The 14587-nt window shown below is 33.9% G+C and overlaps 1 protein-coding gene across 3 annotated transcripts in view; it reads left to right on the top strand.

Annotated features, from left to right (window-relative positions):
* Nucleotides 1–14587, top strand: part of LOC111514188 (ras-GEF domain-containing family member 1B) — a 378228-nt gene that overhangs the window by 165182 nt on the left and 198459 nt on the right. For all 3 annotated transcript variants that reach the window (XM_074171797.1, XM_074171796.1, XM_074171798.1), the window contains exons 3-4: nt 1766–1899; nt 2249–2342. In XM_074171797.1, the coding sequence (XP_074027898.1) occupies nt 1766–1899; nt 2249–2342 (228 nt within the window). The remainder of the gene's footprint in view (nt 1–1765; nt 1900–2248; nt 2343–14587) is intronic.

The raw sequence follows: 14587 nt of genomic DNA, 5'->3' as shown, positions 1-14587 counted from the left end.
AGTAAACAAGTAATTTAACACACAATTTTCTCAACATAAAAATTTAAAAATAAAGTATATAATGAATAAGGGCAATAATGAACTTGAAACGAATGATAATATACTAATAATAACTATATAATAATAACCTTCACTCTAATGCATGAATAGTAAGTCTGTTTCAATCGATCAAAAAATGTGTTAGTTTCTTCTTGAATCCTCTATAAGGATAAGTTTCTTTTATTTCAACAGGAATAAAACTGAAAATTTTTGGCAACAAGTACGAAAACCTTCACTGTCCTACAGATTTTGAAGCTAGTGTTCTGAATCAATTGGACTTATGTCTTGTTTCGTAACATGTTCTAGTCTCCGTAGATTACATTTTCGTTTAAATTCAAAGCAGGATGCACCAAAGAAAAAATGCTGGCGGATGTCAAAGATCCTAGATTCGATGAATATCGAAAGGGTTTGTTCAGTAATATTTTCAGTGAGTTTTTTTGCAGAATTTCCAACTTTTTAATGTGCTCTTCGAGTGCACTTTTCCACCCTTTTATCCCATATGTCAGTCTGGATTCAACCAATGCGTGATAAATCATTCTGAGGTGTGTTTCTTCAAGGAATTTTGTGATGTATGTGAATCTGTATAAGATATTTCTCAATATATGTATGTTCCATCATAAATGCTTATCTATGGTTACTCCTAAATATTTTATAGATTCAGTCAGGTTTCTTTTAAAATTATCGCTGATTTGAGGTTGCTAAATGGATGATTGCTGATTTCGTAACATAGAAGGGCATATAAAATGTTTTTTCTAAATTGACTGACAATAACTTATAATCGAACCAGTTTTTAATAAGCTTCAAATCATTCTGCATGATTGTATTTATATTGTCCCAGTTTTCAGATTTGAATACTATGGCGGTATCATCTGCGAAACTGATGACTTCCCCAGACAGGTTAATATTGAAAAGAGCATTTATATAAAGTACAAACAGCATTGTGCCTAGAACAGACCTTGCGGTACGCCATACTCAACAGTGCACTTCGTACTCAAACTGCCATTGAGTAATACCTACTGTTTTCTGTAACTCACATAATTTTCCATTAGTTTTCTGGCTACTCCACGAAAACCCAAATCCTCTAAAATGTCTAATAGCTGTGACTGGGGGACCGTGTCGAATGCTTCAGCAAGATCTAAAAATACACAAGCAATTTTTTTTCATTATCAAAACTCTTTTATATCTTTGATGTTAAATAAGCAAAAGCATCTGGGGTTGATTTATTTTGTTGGAAACCGAATTGGCGGGTACTTATCAATTCGAATTCCGTTGTAAAAGATATCCTCTTTTTTAATGTTTTTTCGCAACATTAGATATTACAGATATCGGTCTATAATTTTTGGTAAATTTTTTTGAGCCCGATTTATGAATTGGTTCAATTATTGCATTTTATAACTGCTGGGGACAAATACTTTACATGATAAAATTGAAAATCAATAAACCGTTTTTTCCACATTAGAATGAAATGGTTGACAGTGTAAAAGAAAGCTTATAGATATTTTTATTGCCGTCATAGAAAAGTATCAAAAAAGTCAGATGATGACTTGAGGATAATGTGGAATTGCTCAGAATTTTCGAGAAAAAGTTATATTGCAGTTTACTCTCTGTTGTCGATTTTTCAACCAAGTTGCAGAATTTCTAAGGTTAACGGATTGTCTTGTTTCATTTCATGTGTCGGTACTCGTTTAGTCTGTCTCAAATTGTGTATAAGATTTGTTTTCTTCAGGTAACGAGTCTTTTATTGGAAGCGGAAAGAAGAAAATTAACCGTTCTTCAGAGAGAACTTCAAGAAGCTCTAGACGAAGGTGGGTCCATCAAAGCCAAGGAACACCAGAAACAAGAACTTCTAATTGCCATAGCGTAAGTATTGTACCACAAAGTTTGCATTGCCAGCAACGCAGACTAAAATCTTTTCTTTGGATATAATCTTGGCGACACCAGCGTTGGCGTTATGTAATAAAATTCAAACATTAACATTTAATTGGTCCTTTTTAGTTGCTAGGACAACGAAACAAAACAAGTGTTGGTATTTAACATAACAGATTTTTCATAGTATCGGAGGTTTTTTCATGTCAAATTGTGATACATCAAAATTGTTATAACTTTTTTTTAAACAAGTTTTTTAAAATTTTATTTCATTGAAATGATTGAACATCATAAGCGCCACCTATCTTTCAGTAGCTCTACTAATGTGTATTAATGGTTGCAGACGAATTCAGGCGCAACATGACTTGTTGGACAAGGAATACAGAGAACATGCTTTGGGTGCATTATTGTCAGCGAATACAAGGGGATCTGGAAAAGTGAGTGAAATATTCTTATTGTAGTGGGTAAAGGTAATAGTAGAATACTGGAATTTGCATTGCTTACAAATATGAGCACAACAAATTGTTCAAGAAGAATGTTGTGAAATATAATTATATAAGTGTATTGAAAGGGGTATGTTTTTAGGAGAGATTAATTTTTGGAAAAAAGTAGAAAGCCAAAACCTTTCTTCCTCACAATTACATAAGTTCTCAAATTGATAAAACCAGCTCCTTATCTTAACAAAAAATAACATTCTGAATATGGGAATTGGTCATTCTTCATTTACATTATGACCTTAATTTTCTCTATGTGGCATAAAAACAAAATTGATTTCCATAACATAGGAATAGGAATGTTTATTAACATTTGAGTAAAGAACTTTTTTGGGAGAAAACTTTTTGGGTTTCTACTTCTTCATACAAAAAATGTATGATCTACATAGTTTGCTTTCATCCAGGTTCCCACATTTTCAGTATAATGATAGAGAAGTAAAAAGTCAATAAACTTTTTTCCAAAAACTAATCTTTCCTGAAAAAAATATCGCTGAATAATTTTATATAGTCTACAATCTATTATCTAATTTTATCATGAGGATGCCATCAACCTGTTTGTTGGTATTCGAGTTACACTCGAATAAAGTTACGGCTACCAACAAATATTTTTTCAATCATACTTCATACTATCAAGCTGATTGGTTTCATCATATTATTTTTATTAATTTGTTACAAAATATGAAATTGGGCATTTGCCCAATGAGCTACTTTGTATTCTAATGAATAAACCGTTTGTTCCTAAATATAAATATCAGAATGACAATATATTTTACTATTGAAAGGCTCACTTATTAATTCTAGCAGAAGGATAAGAAATATAGCTAATGTTGTAAGTAGCTACACATCTTGAATTTTAATTTTTTGATAATTAGCTACAAGCAAAGGTAATCTTTGCTAGAAACAATATTCTTCTAGAAAACCACCATCTGTGTACCTGTTAGGTATATTTTATGACGATTATTATACTTCCATGTTTTTTATTCTTTCGCGATGATGAAGTAAATTGGACCAATATTCAACAAAAGTAGTAATTTTTTGTGAAGAAAATCATATTTTTCAACCTATTTTTGGGTGGTGTAGAAGGTGGAGATACAAATTTTCACCTTCTATAATCCGAAAAAATAAAAAAATGGTAATGAAGAACTTTATACAATTTCAATGTCGGACCTTTATTGTATTAAGTTCTCCATTATAATTCTTTTATATTTTTCAGATTGCGGAAGGTGAAAATACCCAAAAAAAAGTCGATATAAATTGAACATTATTGTGAATTTATTGGTGAAACTCTGTATACTTCGACGATGCGAATTTTTGACAAAACACTTTCAAATAAGTCACATTTTGACTTGATTTGTGTTTTACAGAATTGAACAACAGCAAATCGTTTTCCCATAATTCTTTTATCAAACATAATATATTGCCCTTGTTCGGCACCAACTCGTCTTAATTATAATGATAAATAAACAAAAGTATGACAATCGAATACATTGCATCGTTTAGTCATAAGAACAAGGTTGAAACAATTATCGCTTCATGGTTTGATGCCAGAATTGAGTGGAAACGGAAATGATGGGTTGATTACGGTGCCTTTCTTAGCTTGTTTTTGTCTCAAGTTGGATCACTTATTGAAATATAAGAACAAAACGTTACTAGATCAATGAATCATTTCAGATATATTGAATTCCATGTTAAATGTCGTCTTTTTAATTTTATTCATAGCCTGCATCATTTTCTATGTTTTTTTTAATAAAAATTACTCGTTCGTTAATTAAACGTGGAACTTCAACAATTGTTCACTCTCACTTAGACACGTTCATATATAATCCAAGAGATGACTATACATTTCTCAAATTGAAATAGAGAATATGGGAGGACATTTTGCTATTATTTGTTGAACATGCGGCATATCTTTGCAACAAGAATTCCATCGAAGGAACGTTTGATTGAATGTAATATCCCTCAAGGGTCCGCCTTGGGACCTCTATCATTTCTTATTTATATCAATGAGTTAGTCCATGTTAACATAATTTGTAAATTCATATTTTTCGCTGACGACACCACTATTATATGCGCTGACATAAGAACGGCGAAGGAAATTTGCCACTCCAACAAAAGATGGACGCTATTAAACAGAATATCGTATTTACTATTTCGTTGGATGAAAGTGTCGACGAATAGCATTTCCCGGTTGGTAATCGTTGCGCGGTACTTTGACAAAAACCGTGTGTATGTTTGCTTCCATTGGAAGTAACGACAAGAGGCCAGGAAACGGAATTCGTTGAACATTTTCAGAAACCGGGACTAGACTTAACTAAGACTTTTTGCGTACCTACAGATGGAGCACCCGCTACAGTCGGGACGGTAAGAGATTTGTATCTCTTCTTGCTGCTCACATTGGTCGACCACTTTTGAAATTTCATTGCATCATTCATCAAGAAAGTGTATGCGCAAATATCTCGAGCTGAAGCTTAAAATCCGTGATGGATACCGTTGTTGAAGTTGTTAACTACATTGCTGGTCGTTCTTCAGAAACTCACAGAAAATTCAAGTCGTTTTTACAAGAAATGGAAAGTGCATATTAAGATATTTCATTACACAGCAATATTCGCTGGCTTACCCACGGTAAAGTGCTTTCTAGATTTGTGGAATGTTTGGGAGAATTTAGGTCATTTTTGTTGCAAAAAAATCAAGCTCAAGTCTATGGTAGATAATAAAGGATGGAGTTGTAAGTTAATGTTCCTAACTGATATTACAAATCATCTCGGCGAACTAAACCTTATGTTGCAAGGATCGGATCAAACTGTTCTAGATTTCTATGATTTCTGGAAGTATTTCAAAATGAAAATAGATGTATTCATTCGCGATAATACCTCCCATACATATAAATACTTTCCAAATCTAAAAACATACTCACCTAACCTTAATAATTGTGGTAATGCTGCATTCACTGAGGAAATGCTAAACTACATAACTTCACTGAAAGAAGAATTTGCTGAAATAGGTCAAGACTTTGATAAATATGGTCACATGTTCTCCTTCTTGATACAACCAGACTTAATGGATTTTGCTAGTATTCCTTTTGATGATTTCGAATGGATAGAAATTCAAGATTTTGAAATTGAACATATTCAATTTAGGAATTCCGACTTATGGAAGAAAACATTTGTGAAACTAAAAAGAGTTTCACATGGTAATCCTCAGGATAAATCAAACGAAATACTGAATCCATATCGAAGCCGACTAACAACAGAAACTTCAGAGTCGTGTGTAATATTTAAAGTAACTGGACATGAACCAGATATACAAAAGAGAACAAGGATCACACTGAAAACGTTTTCATGTGCTGATTCCTTCTCGATTAGAATTTTTAGAAATATTGTTGATCGTTTTTTAAGCTATTAGGTACCTTCCTCGTTACTTTTAACAATTTTTGTATAGAAATCATACAATTTTTTCATTGTCCCTTTGGCTTTGTTCAAAATTGCACATGGGAACCTCTTTGTTGAAAGGTTGCCGACCCCTGGTATGGGCCTATGCACGAAATCTTACAGGCCCCGATATTAAGACGGTATAGACAAGATACCGGTGTTACCTTACGTTCTGGGGGATATTTAATCCGTTGTAGTAAATAAGAAGTGCCGAATTCATTGGAACAACTTATTCATTCCCACCCTCGTTATCGCCCACAAAGTAAGACAGCATTCGTCGGAACCTGATAACTCTGGATAACGTTCTATGACCCATTGTGGATTCTAACACCTTTGGTGCTCCCAGCCCACGTGGGCTGAATATTTATTTCCAACTCATGGTTTCCGAATTGAATGATCTATACATTTTTGCAAAGCGAATAACATTTTGAAAACAGATTTTCACATATCCACCCACAACACGATAAAAAATACCAAAGATCTTACGAAAAATATACCAACTTTCCCTCAAGACGAAAACTCCATCACAACCAATGCAACATACTCAATAGATGAATGAATGAAAACGTCCAATTTTATTCAAATTATTCTCAATAAGCAGTCCACCGGAAATTTGTTTCCCTATACCAAAAAGTTGGACAAATCTCTCACCTGACCTCAAATCAAATAGTGGAGACGAATATTTGAAAATGAAAACGAAAATTCAAATTTGTTGGTAACAGTAGGAAGCCAAACAAAATTTTTAGATAACCTGGAAATAGCTATTTATGACATGAGTATAAAAAGTAAGGTTTTATTTTGTGCGTGAAAAAGTTTGCGAAACGAGCGTAGCGAATTGAGTAAGTTCACAAACAAAACAAAATTCACTTTTAACACAAATATCATAGAAAGGTCTTGTTTTCAAAATGAAATAGATACATCTAATATTTCTATAAAAACACATTTTACATCTCTTGTCAGTTAACTTTTTTCATGTTATCACATTTTCGGCAGATGACGCCAAATCACCTGGTTACCAACAAACAGTATTGTTTACAGATCACACGCTTTATTTAAAGTCACATTTGAAGTTTTTGTTGCTGTTTGATGTCTTGCATAATGAAGAACAATAGTGAGGAATTTTGTTTTCCTGACGATATTGAAGAGGCTGCAAAAAGAGCTTCAATTGAATTGTTACCAAAAAAATTCGGCTCTGCAGTACGACATCGCATATTTCAGTTTTCTTAGCTGGTGTAGACGTGAAAACGTCAAAGAAAGTTTAAGCGAAACCGTCTTCTTAGCCTATCTAGAAGAGAAATAAAAAATATAGAACTCGTCAACTTTGTAGCGTTTTCAGTGATAAAGTCGAGTGCTCTCGTTAAAAATGGTGTTAATACAAGCAAATATTTCAAGTTAATAGCATTCTTAAAGCGAAAAAGTGAAAGTTATAGACCCAAAAAATCAGAAAATCTTACGGTTGAACAAGTCCAGAGGTTTATAAATGAGGCGACATAATGAAAAATATTTTATGATAAATGTTGCTACTATTTTCGGAATATATAAAGCCTGCTGGCGTGAAGAACTGTGCCATTTAATGATAGAAGACATCAAATTAATGGATAAATCATTTAATGTTCAAACTCCAAATACAAAAACCAAAATAGGTTTTTTTTTTGCATTGTTGAAAAAAACATTGACTATTTTAATGAATACGTTGCATTACGCCCTTCGGTTATTAATTATCAAGGTTTTTTTCTGAAATACTCAAATTATAAATGCAGTGCCAATCCAGTTGGTATGAACACGTTTGGGAAAATGTCCTATAATATTGCTGAGTTTCTGAACCTCCCGGAACTAAAGGAATATACAGGTCACTGTTTTAGAACGTCTTCTTCTGCTTCTTTGCTAGCAGAATTAGGAGCAAATATAATGGATATTAAGAAGCACGAAGGATGGAAGTCTACAACAGTAGCTGAGGGTTAAATCGATCAAGCTATTTCTTAAATAAAGGCTATTGCTGAAAGAATAATCCCAACAGCTAGCTCCAGCGTTACAGCATCGTCCTCTTCACTTCAAGAATTGAATGTTAATGCCTAAGAAATTGTCAACTCTTATAGTTCAAATATATTACAAGGCTCTTCAACATCGCAAGGTATTAATATCAGCAATGGTTCTTATTGTTATTTTCATATAAATGTTCATAATTAATAATAATAATAATGTAATTAATGTATATAATATAATACATTATTTGGGAGGTAATTTCATTTTTTATGCAATAGGAATCGAAACATTTGGTACCTTAGGCCCCCAAGCATTGGAGTTCATTCGTGAAATCGGCATTAGGATATCCAAAGAAACGAATGACCCAAGAGCTACCTCTTTCTTGATTAAAAAAATTAGCATTCTGATTCAAAGAGGAAATGCAGCTTCATGTTTAGGTACAATTTCTCAATCAAAAACCCTAAGTGAATTATCAATGTTTCCCATGAACAAAATATATCGGCATGTACAGACAGTGCAAGAACTGGAGTTGTGCAGTTTGGTGAAAGACTCGCAGCAAAAAAGGAAGTGGTAACTCTAAATGAGGCTGAGTTTGGTCCTCTGGCTGAGCCCCCAAAAGAACTAATATCTAATTCAGTTTTGAGCAGTTTTGCTTCGAATTCCTTATCCTACCAGTCCAATGAAGGGGTGAATCATCCTATCCGTGTTCACTCAGAAGAAGATAGTAGTGTCAAACGTAGTTGCAACAATAGATCGATGATACATTCTTCAATCAAAACTCTTGGGTTCAATGGTTTAAAAAATTTTGGAAACACCTGTTTCATGAACAGTATAATCCAATGTTTATCAAACACGGGATGGTTGCTGGAGTACCTAAAAAAGGATGCATACATGGAAGATATCAATACTAGTATTTCTAGTATGAAAAGTGTTTCAATCAAATCGTTCGCAGAAGTTATCAAGGAATTATGGTCAGAAGATTCATCTGATAGAATAATTAACACAGTCTACTTCAAAAATCAGATTCAAAGATTTGCCCCTCGATACATGGGTTCTGCTCATCAAGACGCCCACGAATTCCTTCGATATCTTTTAGAAGGTTTACATGAGGACCTCAACAAAATTACTGAGAAACCTGAACCAATCTTTATTGAGATTGACGAAAAATTGAGCGATAACGGAAAAGCACAAGAGTCCTGGCAGAGATATTTAAATATGAACTCCAAGATTGTAGACTATTTCGTTGGTCAATTAAAATCCACTATGAAGTGCACACACTGTGGACACTCATCAGTAATCTTTGATCCTTTCTGGGATTTGTCCCTTCCCATAACACAAAGATCTGGCCAAGTGAGTTTGTCACATTGCTTGGATTCTTTCACAAGAGAGGAAACTCTGGATGGAGATGAAAAACCAATGTGTTCGAGGTGCAAACAAAGGAGAAAATGTACAAAGTCCTTATCAATGTATAAGTTTCCCCGTATTTTAGTTATTCATTTGAAAAGATTCTCTCCGACGGAAAGGTTCAGAGGCAAATTGAATGTTTCCATTGACTTTCTTTCAGATGGATTAGATATGAGCAGTTATGCAGCAGACAATGTGGCTCCTTGTCATTATAATCTATATGCACTTTCAAATCACAGTGGGGCTACTTACAACGGACATTACACAGCATATTGCAGACAGCCATATAGTGGCACATGGCATGAATACAACGATTCACACGTGTTCCCAATTTCGCCAAAATCACTTGTGAGCAATGACTCATATGTCCTCTTTTATGAACAGGAGGGAACGAAGCAGCACCTTTGATGTGTTTTTTTTTCTTCTTTCCTTTTTTTATAATCTCAGTTCTTTGAATTGATTTGTATTTCTAGTTGTCACAATTAAACATAATTTTACTGTCTAAAAAAGAAAAATACATTTGTAACAGAATTCAATTGTATCTAATATATCTATTGTTCATAATGAAACTTCTTTGAAAATTGAATAATTATGTTTTGTTTATTGCTATTTGGTCGAAAAAAATCGTTTTGAAAATACTTTCAAGTGTTAAAAATATTTTCAACACGCTACTTCAATACCTACTCTTGACAACCATTAAAAATGTCACTTTCAATGACAGTTGTACAAAAAATATTTCATGAAAAATAAAACAGTTGTATAAGACGTAGTGTGTGAATCTTTTGTCTTTTTATAGAAAAGAAGTTAAATCATTTCAAATCATATTATTAGGACAGATATTTAGAAGATCGTATCATTGAAGCGATGTGGGACGAAAATATTCGAAAAAATTACAGAACGTCATCATATTCCATTAGTGTTAAAGACATGATAAAGCTTTGTATAGCAGAAGAACCTACGCAATTGAAAACACCTAACATAGATATTTATAAAATGCAACTAGAAAAACCTAATGGTAAAAATATCAGAACTAAGAAAGTGCCCCAGATGCCACAACTCCAGGCAGTCGAATCTGAGAGAGTACCGTGCTGTCAGTTTTTGCTGTAATGAATGTAGAAAAATCGGATAGAGATTCATTGAAAGTCTAGAATGTCATAAAGTTACTAAGATAGATTGCCCTTTAATTAATTTTCTTGACAAAACCGTCATATTGATACACGATGATACACAATTTCAATGTGACTCTAGATACAGGGATATGGGTGCAGAATTAATAGAGGCTGGCGAAACTTTTTTGCTATATGGAATATCTTGAAATAAGAAATCTTTCATGAACTAATAAGAATATACATTTCCCTTGGATTGAAAAAAATTTTTAATGAAACCACACAGTACTCCGTAGATCATTAACAAGTTGTAATTTCACAAGCTCTTCTGCAATGAATATTATTTCTGAATCCCAAGGGTTTAATAAATTGATTTTTTGAAAAACCAACTCGTAAATTAATTTTTTACTTATGATGCACTGTTTGGAACCTTTGGTGTAGTACTGAATATTACTGGAGTTTTTTGCCAACACCAAATCGTTATTTTTAACACCTTGACACGTATTTCGATCACCAAGTGATCATCTTCATAGATGAAGATTGTAACTTTTTAATCTTCTATTAATCTTTCTATTATTTTCACACTTTAATTGTAACTAGCTTTAGTGCAATTTCGTCCTATAAGGACATTTTCAAACTTATACATTAAACTAAAAATGATTGATTACATTAGCCCTCATATAACATCACTGTAGGTAATAACATAGGTACTTAAATGAGTAACTGAATTCAATTTAGAGTTCCATTCATGTTGAGGTTGGATTATTATGGAGTTTCCGCTCTCTACAGAAGTGAATCGCCTTTGATTTGCTTGCTGAGAATTTGAGACCCGTACTGTGTGCTCTGCTGTGAAGCTCATTTATGGTGTTCTGAAGTATCTCCTTAGCATCAGAGGTGACTGAATAGAATAGAATATAGCCAGATCATCCACATATGCACTTATTTTCACTGATCCTTCTGATCCTTTGTTATTTTTAGTCATATCAGGAGAAGTACTAGTACCCGATTTCAAATTCATTTCCAGAAAAGGTCCTGAGGAACATCTCGTTAACAATTTGTCAGATTAACTTTGTGTGTAACTCCTTCACTGTTCCAAAAATAAGAAATCACTAGAATATTATTAACAATCGAATTTATTTCAATCAGTGGTGAATTTTTATATCAGCGATTTATCATTCTGCAAGATTCTTATATAAATCACCTACCTCTGAGTACCAGCACACATAGCAAAAATGGGGAGAATTCCTTTCGAAATGTCTGAATTTAACTGTCGTCATCAATTATTCATGCTAATAAATGGGCATTAGGTGAGACGAGATCCAAGGATCACCCCTGTAGCTCGTAAATTTCCGAGAAAGAGAAAAAGGCACGAACAAACAACTATCTCCCCGAGCGAGTGCATTTGCCAGACGTGCATTATCTCTGTGTGAACAGATATTTCTTGAGGTTTCCAACAGAAACTGTTAAATTGAAAATTTATCCAAGAATTATTGCTGTTACAAGTTTAAGAGACTACTATTAACTTGGGATATAGAAAAATAGTTATTCAGATGGAAATAACTTTTCCTTCATTTACCTGGGGTGCGATAAAGAAAAGTCGTAAGTTATCTTCCATAGCCAAATTTATAAGCTGCTAGTTGAAAATATAAACTTTCCGATTGTTTTATCTCTAGGCATAAATTGCTTCTTACATGGAAGCTGGGGTATCAATTTTGATGAGCAGCTAGTAACACCATGTCCCAGTTAGCTGTTCTCAGGGATCCTATCCCCACTATTCTGGAACCTTTATTTTTTGAACGGGTCAACTCAAAAAATTGAAATTTGGAATAATGAAATTAATGCATAAATACTTTATTTTGAAGTAAAATTGACAGATGAAACTTTCAAGATGGCGACTGGGCACATCTGGGAAATAGTATTAAATGGAAAGGGGGGTCTTGTGACACATCTTTTTGAAGCTCCTGATATATGTTTCACAACCCTAGAATATAATGTCAATATCTTTAACTACTACAAAATGGCGGAACTTTTAATAATTTCCTGAATACATTGACATTTAACTACATAATATGAGGTGATAAGCTTGAGCTCAGTTCAGAAAATGCTCGAAATGGTTGCCTTGGACTTTTTGACATATGAACAGCCTTTCCGGTTTCACGCCGAACGTTTTCGAAGACAGTAACAAATGCTACAAATATTTATTATTCTCTGCCGTACATCCAATATTACAGCAGGTTCAGTTTCTTACACCTTTTGCTTCAAATAGCCTCATAAAAAAAGACCAAAGGTGTCAAATCTGGCGAGCGGGCTGGCCATTCTGTAGGACCTTGACGGCCAATCCAACAACCGGGAAAAGTAGTATCCAAATAGTTTTTTACTTATCTAGAGTAATGTGGTGGTGCTCCATCTTGTTGGAATACAATATCCATATCGAATTCATTAGGATTCGCTTCGACGATTTCAGTGATGAGAGGGTCAACAGTTTCCAGCATATTCAAATACAGTTCCCCTGTTAAAGGTTGATCAATAAATAGAGGTCTCACAATATGGTTTCCCAATATTCCTGCCCGAACGTTAATTTTTTCTGGATATTGCGTATGTGTTTCCTGGAAAACGTGAGGGTTGGTGTCGCTCCAATAACGGCAATTTTGTCTGTGAACATTGCCAATTAAAAAAAATGTACATTCGTCACACACAAATATTGTGGAGATATGTAAGATGCCTTGCAATGGTTTCCGTCATGATTTCGCAGAATTCTGTTCTTCGATCAGGGTCATCTTCAGTTGATTGGTATACCATTCTAATTTTGTATGGACGATATCTATTTCTCTTCAAAAGACTCCACACAGTAGAAGGAGACACCTCACAAACATTCGCGACAGAATAATTAGATTGTTCAGGATTCACTACCATCTCACCAATTATTTGCACTTGCTATTCTTCCGGAATGGATGAATGACTTGGGGTCTTTTTGTTATGTACACTACCGGTAGTTGTGAATTTGGATACAAGTTACCTCAAATACAGGGGTGCGCAAAAGTCCGGAATAAAATTAATATGAATTGAAGGGGTTATATTTTTTATGAGTGATTAATTTTTGGGAAAGAAAGTTTTTGGCTTTCTACTACTTCATCTTGATACAAAAAAAAAGAAGGATGAGGGAATCTTCCAAAGAAAGGAAGGAAGTAACTCTATACATGGATGTGTAGATCATGCAAAGAAGTAACTTTCAGACACAAACTGGAAGAAAGTCCTCCTGAAACAGCTACTTCCATATAAACATTGAATTATACATCCTTGTATACCAGTGAGGATGGCAGTGTTCTATGTAAGTGCAATTTGTTACCATTCATTTAAAGTAGAACTCATGTGAATGATATCTGATTTTTATTCCACAACGAATATTTGAACTACAAACTGAGTAGAGAAAAGTATCTTCTGTGTAATTCAGTATTCATATAGAAGTATTTATTTCGAAAGATTTTTTCTTTCGTATAATTCAATGTTTATATGAAAGTAGCTGTTTCAGGAGGACTTTCTTTCAGTTTGTGTCTGAAAGTTACTTCTTTGCATGATCTACACATCCATGTATAGAGTTACTTCCTTCCTTTCTTTGGAAGACTCCCTCATCCTTCTTTTTTTTGTATCAAGATGGAGTAGTAGAAAGCCAAAAACTTTCTTTCCCAAAAATTAATATCTTTTTAATCAGCATTATTTCCTCACAAAATTGCATAGTCATCTTCCAAGAGCTCTTGGACAAGACATACCTTATATGGGTGGTATTTTTCTGTTTTCAAAAACCTCCCAATCGTACGTCTAGACGCAGGATTGTTTTGGGCTAATGAAACCGTTGACAAATGTGGATCTTCCTGCAGAGATACGGCAATGTCCAATTTTTGATCTTCGTCTAAAACATGTGGCCGGCCACTTCTGGGCAAGTCCTTCACTGTACCATGTTCTTCAAATTTGTGTAAGAGCTCACTCACAGTAGCCTGGGAAATGTGATTTTCCGGATATTAAATAAAGTACACACCTCACTTTGACTCCGCATTCTATCCCCACATCCCAACAATATCAAGACTTCGATACGCTGCCTCTCTGACTTTACCATTTTTGTTTAGCAAATTAAAAAAGAACACTTTGAAGGTACCCAATTAATAAACTAAACATACATATTTTCAATTTCACCCAGAAATGCCACAATTTAAAAACTGAGTCAAGACAATAGTTCTTATCAGGGCATTCATTTTGGTACAGAAAATGCAAC

This window comes from Leptinotarsa decemlineata, unplaced genomic scaffold (assembly GCF_025532065.1).
Source record: "Leptinotarsa decemlineata unplaced genomic scaffold, Ldec_3_MD MMD2_tig00000035_RagTag_RagTag, whole genome shotgun sequence".
Taxonomy (NCBI): domain Eukaryota; kingdom Metazoa; phylum Arthropoda; class Insecta; order Coleoptera; family Chrysomelidae; genus Leptinotarsa; species Leptinotarsa decemlineata.
Note: the sequence above shows the minus strand (reverse complement) of the source record. Positions and strands in the feature narration are given on the sequence as shown.